General features: G+C 47.5%; 1 protein-coding gene across 12 annotated transcripts in view; it reads left to right on the top strand.

Moving 5' to 3' along the window:
- Lrrfip1 (LRR binding FLII interacting protein 1) overlaps positions 1 to 19,271 on the top strand; it is a 127,726-nt gene extending 108,455 nt beyond the window's left edge. For 7 of the 12 annotated variants that reach the window (XM_050163020.1, XM_050163017.1, XM_050163018.1 and 4 more), the window contains 2 exons: positions 1,978 to 2,119; positions 4,141 to 7,091. In XM_050163020.1, the coding sequence (XP_050018977.1) occupies positions 1,978 to 2,119; positions 4,141 to 5,816 (1,818 nt within the window). In that variant the 3' untranslated portion in view covers positions 5,817 to 7,091. Of the gene's footprint in view, positions 1 to 417; positions 511 to 1,977; positions 2,120 to 4,140; positions 7,092 to 10,708; positions 10,759 to 13,094; positions 13,210 to 13,777; positions 13,858 to 16,490; positions 16,596 to 18,414 lie in introns of those variants that run through there. The other 5 variants (XM_050163023.1, XM_050163022.1, XM_050163025.1 and 2 more) reach the window with 2 other exon arrangements.
- The last annotated feature ends 4,800 nt before the right edge of the window (positions 19,272 to 24,071 follow it).

The following is a 24,071-nucleotide window of genomic DNA, read 5'->3' as shown; positions in this document are numbered from 1 at the left end:
GACCCTATCTCAAAAAAAAAAAAAAAACAAACACCACCCGCCCCAAACAAAGAAAAGAAAGCTGAGTAGTGGTGGGATCTCCTGGGGTTGTGACTCAGTGGTATACCCCTTACCTCCATATGTGAGACCCCTGGTTCAGTCCCAAGTACTGCAATGAGAAAACAAAAGACAGAAATGGATGGCGTAAAGCAGCCTTCCTCCACAGCATCCCTTGCTCTGAAATGCTAGTGTGTGAACAGTAGCGCTGGTTTAGGCTGGCATAAACCCAACAGCATCCTTTCTCACTGGTACCCTGGATGGAAGTGCCTCCTTGTCCTTACTTCTTGCTTATTCTGCTATCTGTGCTAATCTCACCCTCTTTCTGTACCTCCCTCTCCCTCTCCGCTGTCTCTCCTCTCTGCTCTGCTGTGCACCCAGGCCTTAGAAAGACAGAAAGAGTTCTTTGATTCCATACGGAGTGAACGCGATGAACTTAGAGAAGAAACAGTCAAGCTGAAGGAGGAGTTAAAGGTACGAAGCCAAAGTTCAGTTTGAGAAAAGTATCAAGGTTGCTGGGCAGTGCTGGCCAAACCTTTAATCCCAGCACTAAGGAGTTAGAGGTAGGCGAATCTCTATGAGTTCAAGGCCAGCCTGGTCTATAGATCTAGTTCCAGGGCAGCCAGGGCTACACAGAGAGATCCTGCATTGGGGGAAGGAAGGAAGGATGGACCAAGGTGATAACTTCAAGCTCTGTGGGTCTGTGACCGTGGGTGCTATCTGCTTTTGTCACTGTGTTCGAGCCTTCATTGAACTATCCCCATGAAGCAGGTGATACCAGTGCCCATCCAGCCCAAGTGCTTACAAGCAAACCAGATCTGGAAAGTAGCTCAGATTTCTAGCTCTGAGTTTGGCATTATCTGAGGATTTTCTTACCCTCATTAGAATGTATGTGCCTCTTGTCCAAGAACTTCATTAGCTGAACAGTGTCTGGGATACATGGCGGGATCACACTAACCCACCAGGTCACAGGAAGGACGAGTTTCTCTTTTTGTAAGGGCCATGCCAAGGGGAAACCAGCAGGCAGCTCTAGGGGGGTTCACAGACTGTTGAGTGAGGCCATGACCACATCCTGACTTGCCCCCGGACACACAAGGTCGTCTTCCAAGCTCCCCAGTCAAAGTCAGAGTAAGGAAGTATCTGCATACAGGCTTAGAGCTAAAACCTAAATGATGCTCCTGGTCCAGGCTGTGTGCCGCAGCTGGGAGTCTCCAAAGAGCCTGGAAAAAAAAGCACTGGGGACCAAGTAGATAGCAAGGAGGTACTCTGCAACTGAGGCAGGCAACTGGTTTAGGGGGTTGGCCATGTCCTCGGCACACATAGTCTCTTTGAAGACATGAAGCATCGTGACCTCCTGCAAATGCCATCTCTGCCAAGGGCACTCAGTTTTTCCACACCACCTGCGTTTCCTTTCTTCACGCTATTCTCCATTTTTAAGACTGTAGTCAAAGTTTATAGTGAAAGGTTTGCTTTCTTGATGCTCCACTGTGGAGCAGGCCACAGGCCAATTTCCTAATTAGAAGAAAGCCTTTTTTAAAGTAGCTTGTCATCAGAAAATACAGCGTGTATATTGCTGAGGTTCTCAACCTGTGTCGTGTGACCCCCACAGGGGTCACATGTCAGATGTCCACACTCTGATTCATAACAGTGCAACGTTACAATTATGAAGTAGCAACGAAATAATTTTATGGTTGGGGTCACCACAACATGAGGAACTATTTTGAAGGGCCGCAGCATTAGGAAGGTTGAGAATCACTGGCATTTTGGAACATATGAGGAGGAAGGAAGCCATTGTAGATCTGCCTCGGTTGCTAGACTGTGGGTGTATACCTAGACACTTTTCCATCCCTGTAGAGGTAGCATCTACATCATCTTATAATGAAGAAAATATAGTTTAACCTGGTCTCACCAAGTATTATGATGAACCTGTTTTGCTCCCAGAAACATGGAATAATCCTAAATTCAGAAATCACCACCAACGGGGAGACTTCAGACTCACTGAATGATGTTGGGTACCAAGACCCTATGAAGATGCCAAAAGAAGAGCTGAATGCCCTCAAGTCAGCCGGGGAGGGGACGCTAGGTAAGAGCTTTTCTTTGGATCCTTCCATTGTGTGGTCGGCATCGATTCACCTTTGTGCACTGTGAGAATCAAACGATTGCCACCGATTGTTAACAGTCACGCGGCATGCCGTTCATCCTGTCACTTCCTGGTGGCGTCCTGGCCAAACCACGTGATCACCCACGGTGCTGTGTGGCATGCGTTCTGTCTAGTGCTTTTCCACCAATGGCTCAAGGACACGTTTCTGTTCTGCTTCTCGAGGCTGAGTAGAAAGAGACAGGCTGAAAGTCAAGGGATCGTGTTGAGAGTTTGATTTGGCTTCTCTCTCTGGATGTGGTCCAATGACGACTGTCAACTTCACCCTGTGATGGAGTTGTTTGGGGGTCAGAAGAGTGGAGGCTGTGTAGTGGGTTAGCTGGCCATGGTTTCCTGCCAGCCTGGCACACTTGGACACCCACCGCGCAAGCGTTTGGAGAGGGTATGAGGTGCCTGAGTGGGACAGACGACACTTGGGGAGGGCAGCCCTGACGTTGGTGTTCCCACCCCGAAAAATGGAAGGCATCCTTGGTACTGGGAGTGGGCCTGGCTGGAAGTGGGGTGTGCTCCCAGGAGTTGGGATCCACACCTTACTCAGTGGGGGCTTCCTCTGTATGCCACTGTGTTAGCCTCTATAAGAATATGCAGCTGGAAAATTTCATGGATATGGGAATATTTTCTATAACAGAAAGATTTACAAATTAATGAGTCTTAAATTTTAACTTGGGGTAAATCCAGTTGCTAGGTTTTTACAAGGTGGGAGTCTGTGACTGTGACATTTATGCCCACGTAGAATCCTGTAGGCCCTGGCTTCCCAGGAGCTTCCCTACCCTTCATGATGGCCAAAGCCATGTGCTCTCATCAATGTGGGAGCTGCTGAAACAGGAGGATTCCACAGTTCCCACTGTGCCTCCAGGCCGGCCCCACTGGGGGCGGGTCCTCTTGTCTCCGTGCACAGTTGGCACACCCCTGGCAGTCATGTGACATGGCAGCGAGAAGAAGAAACCCCACTTTTGTCGGTGGCCCCAAAGGGTTTGGGATGTAATATCTATCTAGTCAGTGAGACACCATGGGTTTATTTTAAATTCACCTATGTCTGACGTTTCTTTAACATAAAGTGCACATCACTAGACATATGCAGTAGTAAAAAATCTTTAAGGGTGAAGTTAAGTTGCCTCTAAACAAAAGCCAGATATTTCCCAGCATTTTCCTGGAGTTTTTAGATTGACAAGCTTTCACTTCCAATAATATCCAATAGACTGGGGGTTAATTGACTGATTAATAAGGTTTTTGATGGATGGGTTAAGTGTTCACCATGATCTTCAGCTTTGCCTTTCGTTGGGGTTCTTTACCACTCCCCTGGGGATGGGTGGAAGGTCCGATGTGTCTCAGAGGAGAGCATTTTCCAGAGGAGACAATGCTGGAGAATGGGGTGTAGGTTGATTTCCACCTTGTAGGGTTTACTCAAGAAGTGTCTTCCTTGAGACCAACCTTCCATCCAGTCTCTAAAAGTGGATGTTATTTGAGGAACCATGAGGGCTACTGTTAGGGCTGTGACAGCCATGGGACTTGAGTGGCTGAGAGTATGAGTGTCTTGATGTGTGTCTAGATGTAGGAGTTAGGAGTCCAGGAGGAGGACCTGGCATCCACGCTGAAAACCTTCGTGTGGCTGCCTGCCTGACCCACAGCTCTTTTCATCAGTTAAATCATAACCTCACCTTTGAAAGTCAGTTCCTACCAGCTGGTAGCAACCACTCTCAGCTTGGAGGTGGTGGTAGTGGCCCTTTGCTTCTCAAAAACAAGCTAATGCAATTGCTGCTTTGACACATAGGCCTGATAAAGGCTTGTTGACAGTGATTCCTTCTCTCTCTCTCTCTCTCTCTCCCTCTCTCTCTCTCCCTCTCTCAGAAAACTGGGTGGTAATTGGAACATGTGTTTGCATTTTAATATATATTAAGTGCCCATCACATCACGGGGTCCCTTCAATTCTCTCAATGGTCTTTTAGGAAAAGCCAAAGAAGTGGAGGTGAAAAAGAAAATTGTGGAAAATGTGGGGAAAGGAGGAACCTTACAGAATACTGAGCAAGAACAGCCCAGACCCAACCCAGAAAAGGATTGTGTGGACAAAGGGGTGTCACATCCCCGTGAGAAGGCTGAGGACCAGAAACCCGCTGAAGACAGTGCTCTGTCCCCACGACCACTACCAGGGGCCAGTTGTGAGCAGCAGGTTCAGAGCCAAGCTCAAGAGAACACTTCTCTCCTCCAAACCCCAGAGCAGATTGAGTCACTTGAGGTCACAGACAAGCCAGATGGTAGGACCAGAAACTGCTTGGAACAGTCCAACTGCCTGGGAGGTCTAGACAGTGAAGAGTCAGGGCCCGTTGCCTTGGGTACCCGAGCTCAAAGTGAAAACTCTATAGGTGATCAGGATGAAGAGAATAAAGAGGATCTGAAAACAGACTTGGAGAAAGTTAGTTTCGAAACATGTCCACACAGAGCTGACAAGGTGAGCTGTACGAACTCAGGGGGCACAGGTGACAATCACATGGAGAATGCAGTTGAGGCAGGAAGAGCTGCAGTTGGGGAACAAGCGGATGCCGCAGCCTCTGGTCCTTTGGAGTGCAGCCAAGACACAGTGGGTCATGATAGAAGCTATATGAATGACGGGGCCGACTCGGAGAGAGAACTCACCCAAGAAGTAGCTGAGCCTGAGGAGGCCCTCATTCAGAGCCCAGAGGCAAGTGGGGAAAACCCTGTAACAAGGGCTGGAGACACAGAAGTAAGGGACAAGAAGCCCATCCAGGCAGAAGTCCAGGCCACCCCTGGGACTCCCACAGTGCAGAGCGGCCATCAGGTTGCAACAGGCCCAGATAGCACAGATGCCAAGCTGGCGCCCCGTAATGCAAAAGAACCTAACAAAGGAAAGAGTGAACAGCAGGCAGAGGCCTTGGATTCACCGCAGAAGAAGTCGAAGAACAAGAAGAAGAAAAACAAGAAGAAGAAATCTCCAGCCCAAGCAGAACCCCTCAAAGACGCCAGCCAAGAGTTAAACTGTCAGGACACAGAAGCGGGTGACCTGGAGGAAGAACAGACCCAGTTCCCTGACAAAATGCAGGCAGCAGAAACCCAGAGTGAAGAGACAGAAAGCCCAGAACAAAAAATCACAGTGGGAAGCAGTGAACATGTTGATTGCCCAGAAGATTCGAAAACTGAGTTTAACGGAAAACATAACCAAGAGGAAGAAGATGGTGTAAAAACCCAGGCAGGGAAGGCAGCGGCAGCCGGAGACATGTTGACATCCGAGGCAGATGCAGCGTCTGAGGTGGATGCAGCACAGTCGTCAGGCACCAGCGCTGAGGGTGAGGAAATTGGAGAACATGTTACAGATGGTCCCACAGATGTCTTAGATCAGAACGGTCCCCAGTGCGAAGAAGGGGACATCTCCCTGATGGAAAGGAAAGATTCCCTAAAGGATACTAAAGATGCTTCTCAGAGAGGAAGTGAAGAGGGGCAGGAACTGTCCCAACATCCAGGCCAGACGGTTGAGAAGGCCGAAGATGGCTGCAATGTAGACAACAGTGACCTGTCAGGGGAGCTGGGCAGCTTCAATTCGGAAAGTGGAGTGCAGGCAAGAGGGGAAGTTGAGAAAAGCAAGAATAAGGAGGATTGCACCATGTCCTGAGGAGACAGGGAGGAGGCAGGCGGGGGAGACCGAGTTTCAGAGAGGGCCAAGGACTCAACACACTAAGCCCAACCTCCAGAACTTCAACTCCACTGTGGAGGTTCACAAATGTTCCAGTCTCTGTGGATGGACCACATGTCAATCAGTCACCAAGTATCAACTACTTTAAGTTATAGACTGTTACTTGTAGATTTGTATTCAACCTTTGTTCACCTAGACACCAACTATTGTTTCTAGTTTCAGTTCTGGCTGAGAACATTCCATTAACGTCAGGCCACACCATGTCCCTGTCAAGTCTGCATTCCAGCCTTAAGGCCAAGACTTCACCATTTGCTCTAGGCCGAGACAAAATGTGGAAGTGCTTGACCAACTGTATCAGTGTCTAGTTGAAGTGACCAAGCAGCATTCTTAGCTTTCTGCGTTGTGAGACGTGAACAGTCAAACTGATGTCTTATTAAAATATAGGTATTCTCGTATTTGATCTTAATATGTACATCATAACCGGTATGGTATATATTTAAAGGAGTTAGATGGATAAGTGACATACAGGTCACTGGGTGGGAGGAGCTGCACCCCAGGGTAGAGATCAATCACTGTCGGGGTTCAAACAGGTATCAGGAAACACAGGGAGACCACGTGCCTTTACCTCACAGAAGTGCTGTATTTTGCACCAAAGCTCATGGATCTTATTGCTGATGGTACCCCTGTTAATTTTACCAGAAATGTTTATTTTGCTTCGCATGGGTGAACTGCTAAATTCATTTTATACAAATATTTTATTTTTTTTCCTTTCTGTTAATGACAAGTTGAAATTAACATTTCCCACATCAGTTATCATCTTTTTAATTTTAATAGTGATTTTCCTATCTGAATATCTACTTATGATTAAAGGAAATTACAAAAAGTTGTCTGTTCTTATGCAAACGACTCATTAGATTATAATCCAATATTTTTGTGTTTGGTATAAATATTTTATTTGTTGTTTCTCAATATTTTCTTATTGGAAAGTTATTATTTTACCTGCCTGAAGAAATATGTATTTTCTATATAAAGAAGCAATTAAAAAATGATCATAAAGTTGAATTAAAAAGTAATGATAGATATAAAATCACAAGAGCATGTACTGTATGATTGCTGTTGACATGTTATGGAATCGTGTCAATTCGTACTACTGTTACACGGCAAAATGGAACGCAAAAAGACCAAAACCTCAGTAAGATCTGAGACAAACTGAAGTGTCATATGATTAAAATAAAAACATTTATAATTTTACAAGCCTGTGGTTCTGGTCTTTGAGCCCCTTGACCTCTGACCCTGGTAGCTGTTTGCACAGTGCCTGTAGGAAGTCACTTCTGGCTTAGAAAGACCAGTTCTCAGTGTCTTCATGGTTGACAAGGGTACCCCATATGGAGGCTGCCCTGGCACTGGTGTGGGAGCCCAGGGAAGCTGAGAGGGCAGCCCCAGAGTTCACCTGCTGTACTCTGTGGACACATCCATGTGCCCTCCCTCCATTTATTAGGGAAAGCCCCCATATGCCCTGCTAAAACGTGCCGGTGCGTAGGGTTGTTGGTGGAAGAGGGTAAAAGTGGTGAGAAAACATTGATCGTGTGTGCGCACGTGTCCTGAGAAACGGGACAGGTGAGCTGCTGCATGCTCTCATCCTGTACCATGAAGGTAAAACAGGAATCAGGCTGCAGGCTGTACCCAGGGCTCGGCAGGGCCAGAAGGCTTCGGTCAAGCCTCCCGTACTTCAGTCCAAATGTCTGCTCTCACTCAGACCCTGAAAGTCTACTTCTAGGAGTTAGAAGGCTTGAGGGTCTTGATTTCTGCTAGTTGGTCCCTGCCTAGAAGGCCACACTGCATGGCAAGTAGTTGGTCCCTGCCTAGGAGGTGTCACGGTACGGCTTGCCACACAGTCTCTATGCCAAGGGGCATGTGGTAAAATGTCTTCCCAGTGACCAGACTCTGAAAGACAGGAGGGGTATTTCCAGTAATAGGGCAATGTGGTAGTCATACTTAGAACACTGTTTTCTGGGGAGAAGAGGCATTTTACCCACCCACTTTGCCTCCTTCACTGCCCCCTTAACCCACTTCTTGCCCCTTTACACATTTCTTGGCTATAATGGCCGATGGCTGAAAGAGGTTCATCCCCTGCCCTGGCAACCCCCTTGGATGCTATAACCAGAAGGGAGACACGGTTGAACAGCCATCTTTTAGCCTCAGGGAAGGTGGAAGCTGGCATGGTTAGGTTCGGTCAGAGCTGGTATCAGGAGGGGGCTTAAGGGAAGGGGCAGCCAGTGCATTTCCTGCCCACCCCCCAACATTTGAGGGGGCGGGTACATTTGAGCATACGGAAAGGAGACAACTCTCCTGGGCAGCGGGGAGGGGTGTAATGGCTGAAAGTACCACACACGGTGCAAAGTTCACGCTGCAGGCATTTATCATGAACAAATCTCCAGACCTGGGAAGGCTTCCTCTTGCCGACTGAAGATGTGAGTCCCACCTTCTGGAGTTAATGGGGTTGACTGGCCTTGTGTGACCCTAGGATGGAGTTGCTAAGATACCCAGACCTCAAGATGACAAAGAAACTTGGAGAATTCCAGCACTTGTTTGGCTACCTCAGGAATTTTCTAGAAGTCACTAGCTCTTTGTTTCCCATTTTCTGAGTCTCAAAACTATAGGGCAGAAAATTTGCTTTAAAAAAAAAAAAGATTTTAAAAAGTCCTTCAATGATACAAAGAAAATTTTACTAACCAGCCAACCAATTTAAAATGAGTACAAAAGAAAGATCAAGTTCAGAATAATGTGAGTTCTTTTGTTATGATACCTCATTTCTGGAAACTACACTCGCTATCATTAGTGAGTAGTTTGTGCCTACTTCGGCATCGAGTGTTCCAGATTGGTGACCCTGCTGTAACCGAGTCAACAGGGGAATTCAACACAGGGCAGGCAGTGTTCCACAGCAAGCTAGATAGGCCTACACCAAATACTTTTCCTTTTTATCTTTTCTTTAAGCGTCTCAATTTTATACTCCAGACTGACTTTGAACTCACTGTGTAGCTCAGGCTGACCTCGAATTCAGCGACCCTCCTGCCTTAGCTTTCTAGAGCTGGCATTACAGGGTGTACCCCCACCGCCTGACTCCTGCTTTCCCTTTTTCTTGACTCTTTACTTTCGGTTTTCCTCTCCGATTCTTCTTTCTGTTCTCTGAGTGTCCCTTTCTCATATTCTCTTCCATAAAACTGAAGTTCGGGCCACCAGCATTGTTTCCCACGGCCTCTGTTGTTACATTTTACCGTTTCTTTTTTTTTTTTTTTACTGCTTTTCTAGGTTATTTGACGTCAAGAGAAAAAAAATAATGTTGTGTAATTGATAGGTGAGCTGTAAAATTGTTTTATGATATAACCCATGCTCGTCACAACTATAGTTTTTGTTTTTTGGGTTTTTTTATGAGGCTAAAATACATAAGGGAAGATTGCTTTACCGTTGGGTGGATTTTGGAAAAGAAAGAATAAAACACCTAATAGAAGCCACTGGGCTGTAAGTTAAAGTAGAACACCACAGGGTCAGAAAACTGCATTAATTCTTGACATTTGGGGTGTACACCTAGCGTTTAACACGTGAGCCATCTCTCGGAAAATGTATTATTATTGAGATTTTCTGTAGGCTTTTATTTTGCTATATTGTGCCTCTCCAGGTAACATCTTAAGAGTGTTTTGGAAGATAGTTAGCAAATGCCGATCACTTGGATTAGGGTGTGCCGGAATGAGAGCAGAACAAAGATGATTTTTCTGTGGGTGGGTTTTCACAGGTGGCTCATCAAAGGGAACTAGTCACTGTTGGGAGAATTCTGAAGGAGGCAGTGTGAGAACGGGAACATGCTGGAATGTGAGGTCTAGGCCAGGTTTTAAGGGTTCCACTGAGAGGCTTATGTCTGGATCTGAAGAGCCCATGTAAAGCAGTAGTCAGAGACACCCCAGGCTGCGTTGTGAGCCTTTAGGAGTCACCTAACCATCACACTGGACCTCCCCTGCGTCTGAAGAAGGAAAATACAATCCCGTGGGGACTCTGGGCTTCGACCGGCTTCTAGCACATAAACTGTTGTATCAGCACCTGCGTCCAGCATCTCTACCAGTACCCAGAATCCTGATGTTTGCCTTTAAATGTGAAAATTCTCACTCAGCCTCAGTTCTCCCTATAGACCAGAGAGTATTTAGTTCTTGCCTAGAAAGATTTGGAGAACTGACTGGCAGGCAGGCAGGCAGGCAGGCAGGCAGGCAGACACACACACACACACACACACACACACACACACACACACACTCTTCCAGGGTGGAAAGAATGAAGAATTACAGGGACCAAAGCCAGTACTGTGTTTTTCCTTTCAAAAAAAAAAAAAGTAAGAGCATATTGTAACTGGTCCAGTGAACAAGTTGTCCTTGGTTTTGTGGTTTGTAAACAGAGTTAAAACTCTGACCTCTGTGAGTCTGTGCTAGAAGTGAGAAAGCTAACTAGCTGTGGGGTGTAAACTTGGAGAGAGCCCTTCTTGAAACTTCGGGGCTCGTGAACGGCAACATTGCCCACATTGCTAAACCATGAAGCCTGTGAGCTCTTGTGTTGCAGCGTGTCTCCCTAGCGTTCTTGCATGCTAGCCTAAGTAGAAGATTTAGCCTGTTTGCATGAGCCGGAGGCTGTCCTGATGAGAAGCATGTCGGGAGGCTGGCACCACCCCTTGGCTGAGCTCCTCCCCATCCTGTCTGTGGCCTCATTCATCGTGGTACGTGTTTAACTGCCTCCATCACTCATCCCACTAACCCATCTACACATTGTTCTGTTGGGACGTGCTGGAGGGGCATCATACAGATTCACCTATGTCTTTCTGCTCTCTTCAGATGTCAGGTTGAAAAAGCTCATTGATGAACGGGAATGCTTGTTGGAGCAGGTAAGCAAACACCTTCCTGTTGTTTTACAACATTTGAAACCATACACCTCTTCTTAGCCTTCCTTTCTCGCTCACTCTGGAAACCCCCAAACGCCTAAATCTGAGAACAATGCTGGCTTGATGATTTGACCCAAATAGAACATTATTGTCACGAGAGGCTCACCAAGGACTTGAAGCCACAGGACAGCATTTGGTACATTCAGCATGAATGGCTGCTTAAGGGGGATGTCGCAATGGATGGTGGAGATCTGCCATTGAGAGACAGGAAGTGACCATGCCCTTCCTCTTGTCCCCGCACATGGGTTTTGTGCACTCAGAATCAGATGCCCTTTCCAGCAGACATTTCTGTGAATGACTGATCAAAATTCGTTTTAATTATGATTTTTCTTTATCCTTGAGAATTCTATACACGTATGCAAGGAAACAGGGTCATATCCACCTTCAGTTTCCATCCTTCAACTCCACCAATGTCCTCCCCAACTTGTCCCCTCTGAACTTCATGTTCTTCCCGCCCCCACCCCATCATGCACTCTGGCCAGTTAGTGCTCCCTTAATGTGCATGTATATAGGCCGTCCATCGGAGCACAGGAAGCCTCGCAGTGGGAGGAGTGTAAAGAAGAATGGTTCTCCCCGGCAGCTATCAGGAAGTACCGATAGCTCTTCGTTAAGGTGTGGGTGCCGGTCTGTGCTGCAGTTTTGACTCGCTCACTGCTGGGCAGGTACCACAGCTGCGGTGAGGCCTTGAGCGCGACAGCTGTCTCACGTCCAGAAGGCAGCATTTCACGGCATGCCTCCCCATTGTCTACCCTCTCACATTCTCCCTGCCTCCTCCCTGTGACATTCCCTGAGCTCTGGGGGCGGGACGGAGTTGAGAAAGATGTCCCATTTAGAGTGCTAAATGAGTCTCTTTGCAAAGAGAGACTTCCCTGACAGAGGTTGAAAGCAGCCCAGAGCCATAAGTCTAAACACAGACGCTTTGAAGGCAGCCTGGTTTAAACTGTGTCTTATCTTTGTCCTCTTCTCTGACTTCAGGAAATGCCGAAGGGCTTTTTCATCTTTCTTGTCTGCAGGATAGTTAAAAAGTATTCCTCAGCCACTTTCCGAAGAGACCAGTTCCTCCAGCTTTCTCTCTGACCGCATGCTATTGCTCGCTTTCTATAGTTCTGTTAGTCTTTCAGAATTGGATTAAACTCAGGAGGGGGGGGTCTCTGAGAGTCCTGTGTGTATTTTAAAACATGTATCCACTGCCGATCCCATGCCTGCTCCCTCAGAGCAGCGTGCACCCACGGTGATGTTGATGTGAGGGGAAGGAGTTTACAGAAAAGCAAGTGTTAGGCACCAGAACGGCCTGCAATCTGGCTGGTAGCTCCTGTTCTGAACCTGCGTGCTTCTCCATCTCCGAGAGAAGACTCTTGTCAAGGCCCCCTCCATAGTGGCTGGCCAGTGCCTCCAGGCCAGCGTGCAGATGCACAGCTTTTCGTTCCGTGTTCCTGCGCCCAGGGGCCTTAACGGGCCTCAGATCTTTGTGACTAAGCCAAGATCGTATCATGAAGAGTTGCCAACTCTTAGATCACCACTTCAAGTATTGTGTGTGTGTGTATGTGTGTGTGTGTGTGTGTGTGTGTGTGTTCATAATCCGGAGTCCCAGGAGGATTTCAGCCTGAGAACTTGCTGTTCACAGAAGCTGGGGAGATGGCTCCATCAATAAAGTGCCGGCAGAACAGGCAGGAGGACCTGAGTTCAGATCCCCAGCACCCACATAAAAGGTGGACATGGTGACATGCACCTGTGATCCCAGTGCTGGGGAGGTAGAGATGGGTGAATCCCTGGAGCTGATTGAATAGCCAGCCTTCCTGAGTGTATAAGCTAGTTCAGTGAGAGAGCCTAACTCAAAAATGAAAGAAATATTGTAGAAAGGGAGGAAAATAGCCAGCATTAGCTTCTGCTCCCCACATGCACCTACATACACAAAGGCTCACACAAACAGACAGATGCATACAATGTAAACAAAAGTTACTGCCCACTGGGTTAGAAATGAATTCATGCCTGAAGTTGTAAAGTCTTTGTCCCACCTACTCCCTTCTAAGGTGAACTCAGGATCTTTTCATTCAACTTGTGCGATTATTTTATTATTTTATCCCTCTGGCTGTGGCACACAGGCTAGACTGTAACCTTTTCGTGAAGTTCTCCTCTATACTACCAAGGACCCTTGCCTCTAGCACCTTGGGATGATGCTAACAGCCTGATACATTCTGGGTATGATGGGCTCTAAATTCAGCTTTTCAGTCTTCCTTTCAAAACCAGAAATGAACGAACTTTACTGGTGGTGTTTTCAGATTAAGAAGCTCAAAGGGCAGTTGGAGGGGAGACCGAAGAACAGCAAAGACCTTCTGCGGTCAGAGGACGGCATCTTGGAGAACGGGACAGACGTGCATGTCCTGGATTTGCAAAGTAAATGTTGACCCCTGTGTGGAAACGCGTGTTTTCGTGTGTGCTGATCTTACACACTTGTGGCAAAGATGCCCGGCGTTCCCTCCTGTCCCCTCACAGCTCCTGAGTTCCACAGCACACTGATCCTTTTTATTGTGAGTAGGGCAAAGCAGGCAGGGGGCGGCCTGAGCCTGTGGGATGGAGCTGGTGTCCCAGAATGCACAGGTGGGCATGGTTGCTTTGCTTCATAGTCTTTGGGTCTGCTGGTACGTGGGAAACTAAGAAGCATGTTTCATGCTAGTCAACTAGAGACAGGCTGACAGGAAATGAGATTATATCTGGTCCCTCTCCTACATCTCCTTTCCGCGTCTTTGGGGCTTCCTTATCTCGGGTCTCCTACCTACGCTTAAGAGGTACCGGGCATGTTTCCAGCTAGGACTCATGGAAGGCATGCTTTGTCTTGATTCTCTGCCGAGACTAGAACTGGAAGATGTGTGAGATGATTCTAGAAGACTCGGTTTTCAAGAACAGAATGTTCTAGAGTCTGAGAATTTAACCCATGTCTCCCTTTTTCTTTGTCCCCATTTAGGAGATGCCAACAGACAGATCAGCGACCTCAAATTTAAACTTGCAAAGTCTGAGCAAGAGATAACTGCCTTAGAACAAAATGTAGGTGTGATTCTCCTCAGTCCTGGGCAGTTTATAGATGGACGGCTTGAGCAGAGTCTGAGGTGGGGGTAAAAAGCAATAGACCAGGGGTTCTCAACTTTCCTATGCTGGGGCACTTTTAATACATATTGTGGTGACCCCCCCCACCATAAAATTATTTTTGTTGCTACTTCATAACTGCAGTTTTGCTACTGTTATGAGTCATATTGTAAATATCTGTTTTCTGATGGTCATAGGCGACCTGATGACAGGGTCATTCAACATCCCAGGGGTCGCAACCCAAGGGCTAGAACTGCTGCAATAGTGACGCTGAGAATCAAATGTGGTTCTAGAGAGGCAGGGGGATAAGCCTGAGTTCAGGTCCCCAGTTCCTATGTGAAAAGACAGGCATGGCACAGCATGTCTGTAGCCTTTGCCTGCATGATAGAGACAGGGAGGGTCCTTAGGACTTGATGGGCAGCCAAGCTAGTTGTTGACAGAGGTTTCTATACTGCCTGGTCCCACAGCCATTCAGCCCCAAAGAAACACACAGAGGCTTACATTAATTATAAACTGGTTGGTCTATTAGCTCAGGCTTCTTATTAACTCTTATATTGTACATTAACCCATAATTCTTGTCTGTGTTAGCCATGTGACTTGGTACCTTTTATCAGTGAGGCATTCTCATCTTGCTTCTTCTGTGTCTGGGTGATGACTGCAGACTGAGCCTTTCCTCTTCCCAGAATTCTCCTGTTTTGGTCACTCCATCTATACTTCCTGCCTGGCTACTGGCCAATCAGCGTTTTATTAAAAACAGCTAGTTAATCAGTGAACTCCAGGTTTAGGGAGAGACCTTGTCTCAAATATAAGGTGATAAGCAGATGAGGAAGATGCCTGATGTCACCCTCTGGCCTTTACACATACACACAGGTCCTGAGAGTGTGGGTAAGGCAGCAGATCTCTTGAGGCGTTTATTTACTTCATCTTTTGTTGTTGTTTTTGAGACAGGGTCTTATTTAGCCCAACCTGGCCTCAAATTCATTATGTAGCCAAGTGTGACCTTAAACTTCTGATCCCCCCAACTCTACTTCCCAAGTCCTGGCATCCCAAGAGTATACCACATGCCTGGCTTTCAGGATGCTCCTGGCAGAGTTGGGAAGGAAAGTTAAGAAAAGAGTGTTTATTAGCCTCTCAGTTGTCACCCTGGTGCTAATGTTACTTACGTGGTTTTAACAAAACAGCTCAATGTCAATGTGGCTTGTGAATGCTTTAGACTTTCTTTACTGTTTATTTTAAATGGGAGATGGCTCAGTCTGTAAAGTGTTTGCAAGAGGACTTGAACTGCATTCCCCAGGATCCCCATAAAAAAATTGAGCTTGATGGCAAGAGCTTGTCATTCCATTCTAGTGATTGCTAGCCAACCAGCCAGCTGCTGGCCAACCTGCCCAGCCGCTGGACAACTAGCCCAGCGCTAGACAACCAGCCCAGATACTGGACTACCAGCCCAGCTGCTAGTTAACCAATCCAGCTGCTAGACAACCAGCCCAGATGCTGGACAACCAGCCCAGCTGCTAGTCAACCAGCCCAGCTGCTGGTCAACCTGCCTAGCTGCTGGACAAGCAGCCCAGCACTAGACAACCAGCCCAGCTGCTAGTTAACCAATCCAGCTGCTAGACAACCAGCCCAGATGCTGGACAACCAGCCCAGTTGCTAGTGACAACCAGCCCAGCTGCTAGACAACCTGCCCAGCTGCTGGCCAGTTGTCTCAAGGAAAAGATGTTGGGTGGCTCCCAGTGTTGTTCTCTGGCTCTCACATGCAGGTGCATACGTGTTCACCCGCATACCCATGGATACACATGCACATAAAAATAATTAAAATAGTTAACTCAACATGCTTCATGCTAAGACAGCTTCTTCCCTGAATGTCTATCCATTCTCCCACAAGCCAGGTGAGTTCCTCCTAATGAACACACCTGGAACCCACCCACCTCTTCATCCTGGACCCTAGGGGCAGGCTGCGGTACATTCCAGGATGAGTACAATGGAAGCCCTTCCACCTCCGCTATGGATATCAGCCCTGGAACTTTTCGTAGAAACAAAGGGTGTTGCTATATATCCAAGCTGGTCACTATAGATTTGCATTTGAATTTGTGATCCTCAGTGCTGGGATGTGGACACACACCCTCACATCCATAAAGCCTCCTTCTGCTCTTGTGCTGCCAGTCCTGGCCTTCCAGCAGCCTAGGACACATGCTGAGGTCCGGCCGGCATCCTTCTGCCTTACATTCTTCCCAGACCAGCGCGCACAGGTCAGAGGGCCACATCTTGCCCTGTGCTCAGCTTTTTCTTCGAGTTCTTTGAATCAAACTCTGGTCTTTTTGCAAGCATTTTCAAGTCCCTCAAGGGGGTGGTGAAAGCCAAGAGAGATCTGCCCTTTAAACCGGTGCCGTTTATTGTCAAGATGGGGTGGGTCACTTAGAAAATGCTCATAGACAGCTCGGTTGACTAGAACCCGGGTAACATCCAAAATGCCACTCTCTTAACTGCCTGTTTTCGATTTTATTAAATCGTACCCTTTGATCTCAAATACAATAAAGCCAACTGCAGAAGTAAACAGTGGGTGACCGTGTCAATGGCTTTCCCCTTCCTTGCAGGTAATAAGGTTAGAGAGCCAAGTAACACGCTATAGATCAGCTGCTGAGAATGCAGAAAAAATAGAAGATGAACTAAAAGCAGAGAAACGGAAACTCCAAAGAGAGGTAAGCTCCCTAGGCCTTTCCTAGAGAACAAATGGGCCGTGAATGATCTTTAGGGTCAATAAAGGGTGGATTGACCAAGTCTGGGCCATTCATTACCAGCTTAGGCCTGTCTCCCTCAAATTCTAACATGTTACCAAAAGCATAGTACAGCCAGCTGGGACTGCCTGCCTTTTCTTATCCTTCCTTCCTTCCTTCCTTCCTTCCTTCCTTCCTTCCTTCCTTCCTTCCTTCCTTTCCTTCTTCCTTCCTTCCTTCCTTCCTTTCTTTCTTTCTTTTTTATGTGCATATTTGTCTGTGTTGTGAGAGTGTTGGAGCCCCTAGAATTGGAGTTACAGACAGCTGTGAGCTGCCATGTGGGTGCTGGAAATTGAACTCAGATCCTTTGGAAGAGCAGCCAGTGCTCTCAACCACTGAGTCATCTCTCCAGTTCTCACCTCCCTCACCCCCTGCTAGGACCCCTTTGAGCATGCGCTGCAGGAGTCATCCAGAAACACCAAGTTATGAGATAAAGGAGCAGTCAGGCCTCTTATTGCCTACATCCTTCATGCTGCCTGGGGGAACCCAGAACAGGTAGGCAGGGATAGGAGCCAGTGCTACGCTGAGTGGTTTAAGGCCACCTGCCATGCTTCTACTTCTTTCAAAATTGAACGTTTTACTTTCCCAAAGACACCAGGCAAAGTCGCCCACTTGGAAAGTATAATGTCTGCTGGGCCAGTGGCTGCGTGGCAGGGAGCGGCCACAGTTAATAATCGAATCATTTCTTTAAATACTGCACGCCTAGCTTTCTGTTTTCCATTCCCGACCGCCGACATGTGTCCAGTCTTTGGGCATTGCTCCACACACACACCCCCACCCAACCGCCATGTTTTCCCTCAGTATTTTGTGAGGTTAAGCTTAATTGTGAACCAGAATATCCCAGGCTTGAGGAAGGAGGTGGAAGGTGGAATCTTCTTTCCTAGAACCCAACCTCCTGCATGGGACCTGGGGAAGAAAGCAGAGCCATGGGTTGTGCCCTACCAACCAACAGCCCACTGCTGTCATAGGGAGCTCCCTCCCTCGGGCCAGCCCTCTGCCTGATGCCTCCAAGCCTAGGAGTAACCTGTTCACATAGCTCCCTGTGTGGTGCCCAGGCCCTCTGCCCAGCTCTAGGCTGCTGCTGTTTGGGGCTCTGTCATTCAAGCTTTGATTTTCAGTTGCAGAAACCTTGCTCCTGACCCCCTCACACCAGAAAGCTTCTCCATCTGTTCCAGGCTCAGTTTCATTTGTATTTGATGCCCCACTACACTCAGCAGTCCTGAGCCCATCAAGACCCACAAGGTAGCGTGGGTCTGGGGTCTAGTTCCAGATAAAGAGCATCTCCTAGTTAAGATGCCAGAACTGTGATCCATACATTATTTCTTAGTTAGGAAACACACACAGGATGGAGCGGTAGCTCTGTGGCTAAGAGCACTTCCTGCTCTTGCAGAGGACCCAGGTTCGGTTCCCTGCACCCATGTGACAGCTCACAATGTCTGTAATTCCAGTTCAGGGATTCTGGTGCATTCTCTGACCTCCTTGGGTCCCTGCATGCACGTGGTACACAGACATAAACACATAAACCAAATAGAGTCCTAGCTTTTTTAAAGAAACATATGGCCAATTATTTAAAAAGGAAACAGAAAAAGCATGCGCGCACCGCACACACACTATTTAGGATTTCAGTGAGGGTGGGCTGTCAGCAGCGCTCTCTGGTAGGGCTGGGCTCTTGACCACTCAAAACCCCTTCAGGTTGCAGGGAAGCGAAGTCCCCCAAGCTCATTGCCTTTCCTCCTCCTTCCAGCTTCGATCTGCACTGGACAAAACAGAGGAGCTTGAGGTGAGCAACGGCCACCTCGTGAAGCGACTGGAAAAGATGAAAGCCAACCGCAACGCGCTCTTGTCCCAGCAGTAAACACCAGCACCGAGTGGGCAGCTCACTGGGGACTCGGGCGCCTAGTGTGGCTTCGCGGGCTTTTATCTGTACTCTCAGGAGCTCTGCCTCCTTCCCTGCCTCTGAGGGAAGAAGTGCTTCCGTGCAGGGGGTCACCTGGGGAACCCAACAGCACCAGATGCTTCCATCTGCAGACCCCTGGCCTGGCCGGGTGACACTCAGAGCCTGCAGGTTTCTTCATAAGCACAGTGGGTCTCATGAGAGCTCTGGACTTGATGCACAGGGACCTCTTAACGCCACCAACAGGGGCAACTGAGGTCAGGGTTAAGGTGGGACTTGGTTTTCTTTTGTGTCTTGCTGAAGGTTAAGGGGAAATGTTGCAGTGTTGGGGAATATCCATGGTGGACCCTCCAGTCTGAGTGACGCTAACAGTATCTCTTCGTCCCTGCTTCCCATACACAAAACACTGTGGAACCACAAGCCATTACCAAGCAAAGCTCCTCCACCGGAGACAAGGCGATGGTCTGGACGTAAAGTGACCTTACGAAGACTCTTTACAGGCAACAAATGAAGCTTTTCTAAGGGACTTTTGCATCAGTTCAGTTCTAAGAGTACTTTCTCCCAGGGCCATTAGATGGTAGCTTCACCTAAAACAACAGCTTTTCATTTGCATTATTTAATCCTTATATTTGAAATTGAAGTTGTTAACTTCTTTTAAAGAATGTACTGCTAGAAAAAAATTTTAAAAAAATGAAATGTTAAAGAGAGCCATGTGGTTTTTTTTAAGATTTATTTATTTTTATGTGTGTGAATGTTTGCCCGTATGTATGTATGTGCAACACGTGTGCAGTTCCAAAAAATACCAGAAGAGGGTTTGGATTCCCCAGGACTGGATTTACAGATGGTTGTCCATTACCAGAACTGAACCCAGGTCCTGCAGTCAGTATTCTGAACCGCTGAACCATCTCTTCAACCCCTAAAGCCATTTGGTTTTACTTTTTCCCACTGAGAAATACCGTATATTAGGAATCATCTTTTCATTTTGATTTTTTTCTTTTTCAGTGACTACATGTGCATGTGTGTGTTTGCATGCATGTATGTATGTGTGTGCAGGCGTATGTGTGTGCCATAGCATATGTGTAGAAGGCAGAGGACAACTCGAAGGGAGTCAGTTCTCTTTCTACCATGTGAGTCCTGGGCGTTAAGATCAGGCCATCGGGCATTAGTAGCAATCTCCTTGAAATGCTGAACCATCTCACTGGCCCCATCTTTTCAAGCATATCACATGAATTCAATTATTTCTTTCCCTGTTTTTTAAAAACGCCTGTTCAGAGCCCGTGCCCTGGGGACATAAAGGTCACTGAAGAGGTAAGAAAGGTAGACCCAACTGCAGAGCGACAGGAGACAAAAGCCGAGCAGGTTGCCGCTTTTCAGTCACCCTTTGTCTAGGTCGCGTTCCAGACAGGGCTGGGAAGCAGGCCAACCTCTGGCTGTGATTACGAGTGCCAATCGAAACAGCAGCATCCAGGGATGCTGTGGAGCATGAGTTCTGAAGACACAAGTCGAAATGCTAGCGGTAATGAGGGGCCACGGCCAAGGCCTGTGTAGACCCAGGATAGACAAGGCCGGATTTCACTGGTTCCCAAATAATCCAGTGCTTCTGTTTGCCATCCACTCACAGGGGACACGCCCTGAGGAGGAATCTGTGGGTTGGGGAAGGGGAGCAGAGTTTCCTTGAGGAAAGGTGTACTGGGTGGCCTTCATTGCACATCCCATGCACCATGATAATGGTAAAAAGGAAAGAAACCAGGTGGAGATCCCTCCGGGAGCCTCTCCTGACCCTACTGGGCCAGCCAGCCTGCGGCAAAGCAGTGTCTGTTTCACTCTCTTTTTCCCATGGGTTCTTCCACAGTATTATAATGTAAGCGCATTTATTCAGTAATAATATAATAATAATAATAATAATAATAATAATAATAATTCATAAAGAAAGCTGATAATTGCAAACCCTCCTGTGATACCTGGCTATGAAATCTAATGCTTTCATTTATCTTCGCTCCTTCACTCATTTAGTTTCCTTGACAACATCATTTAGTAAATATTGTTGCAGAAGTTCAGAGTCTGCATCATACCCGGTTCCGAATCCAGAGAAAGCTTGAACAGTTTCAGAATGTATCCCCTAGGAAAGCTTTCCTGCAGGTGAAGCTCCTGAGAGTTGGTGCTGGCTTCTTTCTTCCCCACAGCCCAGCCTTCCTCAGCCTTGGCTGTGTTCACACGCTGGAGCATGAGTGGATTGGGGTGAGTGTCCCACTCACTGGAGACTGTTGAGCTGTATCCTTGGTGTCTACCCTCTGATGATGCTGGATTGCACCCCAAATTGCAACAGCAAATAAATGTCTCAGAGGTGTGAAATCCCACCATGGGGAACTAGTGCCGTAAACTGAATTTTAAAAATTTGAGAGTGATGGTTGAAATCTTGGAACCCCTGTTGTTTCTTACAAACTGTATTGACTTTAGAAATAAAAGAACATTTCGCCAGGGCAGCTCATTCACAAACATAGTGGGACACCACAGATCCAGTTCAGACTGTAATGAGTTGGCATTTGCCACTGCGTTCACCAGGAGCTAAAGTGTCGTGCTCTGGGGAGATGGCTTAGAGAGTGAAGTGCCTGCTGCCCAAGTGTGAGGTTCTAAGTTCGGTTCCCAGTACCCTCCTAAGCGGGGCATAGTGGTCTGTGTGCCTGTACCCCCAACGCTGGTCACAGGTGGGTGGATCCTGGAAGCTTGCTGGCCAGTCAGTCTAAATAGAATGGCAAGGTCCAGGTTTAATAAGAGACCTTGTCTCAAAAATTAGAGAAAGTATTAATGAAGGACATCTTGGCATCAACCTCTGACCTGCACACATTGCCTGTGTGCACTGGTATGCATATGAACAAAATGAACATGCATTCACATGCACACATACATACATGCACGTACCATGATTTTGCTTTGTTTTTTTAAGAATGTACAGTTGATGTATATTTGAAGATGGAGTCTCATTGTATAACCCTGGCTGGTCTAGAACTTGCAATGTAGACTAGGCTGGCTTCAAACTCACAGAGTTCTGCTTACCTCTGCCTCCCAAGTGCTGGGATTAAAAGCATGTACTGCCACACCCAGCTGCTAATATTTTTATAGTTGTCAAAAACAGATTTCTGGTGAATACAGTGCCACACTCCTAAAGGCTGGTGAAGGAGTGTCCACAATAAGGCGACTTCTCAGGGGGGAGCAGGACCATCTCAGAGGCTGCCTGTGGTGGGATGGGTGGAACCAGCCAGCTGCAGGTGTCAGATGAGGCACTCACATCTGTTGGTATCACTAAGGGCTCACAACTAGATGTGGCATGTGTACATGTGTCTGCCTGGCGTTTGAAAGTGATAGAGCTTCTATCCCTGACCTGCCTGGCTCCCTTACCTGTAGCCACACATAGGTGTCATCTCACCCCTGGTGTGGAGGATGCTTGGGGACCAAGAGGAGCCCTGCTCGGGGCTTAGAGTTCTACTCAGGAGCCTCAGGGACAATGTTCCCCATTCTCAATTATTGGAAGACTGGGAAGTTGTTCCCCAATCCTGACCTGAGTCTAATGCCACCATTTGTCTGTTTGCTGTCCTTACCTTCTCCTCCCTGCTTCTTCCTGGTTTTCAACTAGAGCGGCCCTCATTGCTAGCGCCTAGATGGCTCCTACCTGGTCCCCAGGGGCACCAAGCGCTTGGTAGGTACCACAGGTCCTAGTGAAATTGCTTGAGTGGTTGACTGATCTATCTCCAGCAGGCCACACTCCTGGGTGGCCTAGTAATAAGAATGTCAGAGACTTGGGGAGAGGCTTCAGAATCAGGACCATATGGAACTTCACGAGAGCCCTTCCTAAACTTCAGGAGCTGCCTACACTATGGTTGGTGTGGGAGACAGTGAAACAGGTTTGCCTTCCTTCCTCCCTTCTAGCTCTGGATCCATCACCACCTGGGGGCAGCAGAGGCCGTCGATCGCACCAAGAGCGGCACCTATGTCCAGCCCTAATCTAAACAATCTCTTCTTCGCAGATCAGAGTTTCCCAGGCTTCCCTCCTTTCCCAGTTGACATCTTGGTGACCGAGGGAGAGGCCATCTCTACTGCACTGAGCTTTCTGAGCCTGCCATGGCCTGGGTGGAGGTCAGCAGCTGCTAAGAACACAAGTTCACCCACCACAGTTTTGCTAAAAGGTTTCATATTTCCATGTCTAAAATTTCAAATCCCCTCCCCCTGTTTTTTGTTTGTTTGTTGTTTTTGAAAACCGGGATCTAATGTCATTCTGATGCCATAAAAAAAAAGTATTGTTCCTCCTCTCACAAACCGTAATTAGAAGAGCCTGGGAAGTCACCCCACATGTCAAGTCAGCACAGCTGGGGTTTGGCAAGTTTAGCAAGTAGCCAGGGCACAGGAGAGCCCCTTGGGGTTACAGCAGCAGAGAGTGGAAACAAACAAGTTCTAAAGAGGTTTGGAGATCTGAGGTGACTGATCTTCAGAGGAGGGATCTGCTGAGGAGGCTGAGACAGGGAGGAGGCCATTAGCTGAGCTGACTCCTGGCAGCGGCAGAGGTCTTGGATCTTTGCTATGATGTGTGTGAAGGTGCATGTGTGTGCATGCACACGGAGGCCAGAGGAAAACCTTGTGTGTCTGCCTCATTGGCTTGGAGCTCACCACGTAGTTTAGGTTGACTTGTTACTGAGCCCTAGGGATCCATCTGTACACACACACACACACACACACACACAGTACTGGTATTCCAAGCACATGCCATCAAATCTGTCTTTTTTGTGGGTTTTTACTTGGATTCTGGGAATAACACTCAGGTAGTCATGCTTGCAAAGTTGACTGCGGTAGTCAACATCCTACAGTCCCTAAGTGATTTTAAAAATACTCTTAATAAACACTACTACTATCGAGGACAAGGACCTAAGAGTTCTCTTACACACTGCTGGTGAGAACATAAAGTAGTCATTTCCTATAGAAGTCAGTACAGGTGTGCTCAAACAACCAACAGCAGGTCTTCCACATGATTCCACAGCAGCCTTCCTGGGTATTGACCTGAAGGACCCTAGGCTGACACATCCCAGAGACACTCGCATATCACTGTTGACTGCAGCGCCCGTCATCATGGCCAAGCCGTGCAACCCACCTGGGTGTCCCGCAGCATAGGAACAGATGAGGAAAATGTGGTGTGCACACAGAGTGGGATTCTTTTCATTCACAAAGAGTCGTGCTATCCGAAGGATAATAGATACAATCGGAGATAAGTGAGTTAAGCCAATTTTGGAGAGACAAATACTCTATGTTCTCTCTCACTCGTGGCTCCTGGAGTTTATAGAGATGCATAAAATCATGTATGTATAGTTGACATGGAAATAGACATAAAATTGCTGCAGGGGACAAGAGGGACAAAGGGACAAATGGGAGGGGAGAACACACATCAACTACAGACATACATATGAAACTATCTGTGATGTGAAAAGTTTATATACTTTTCCATATAAATCTTCACATCCACG

The sequence above is a fragment of the Alexandromys fortis genome, unplaced genomic scaffold, assembly GCF_014885135.2.
Source record: "Alexandromys fortis isolate MF-2015 unplaced genomic scaffold, M_Fortis_MF-2015_v1.1 scaffold_139, whole genome shotgun sequence".
Lineage (NCBI taxonomy): Eukaryota > Metazoa > Chordata > Mammalia > Rodentia > Cricetidae > Alexandromys > Alexandromys fortis.
Note: the sequence above shows the minus strand (reverse complement) of the source record. Positions and strands in the feature narration are given on the sequence as shown.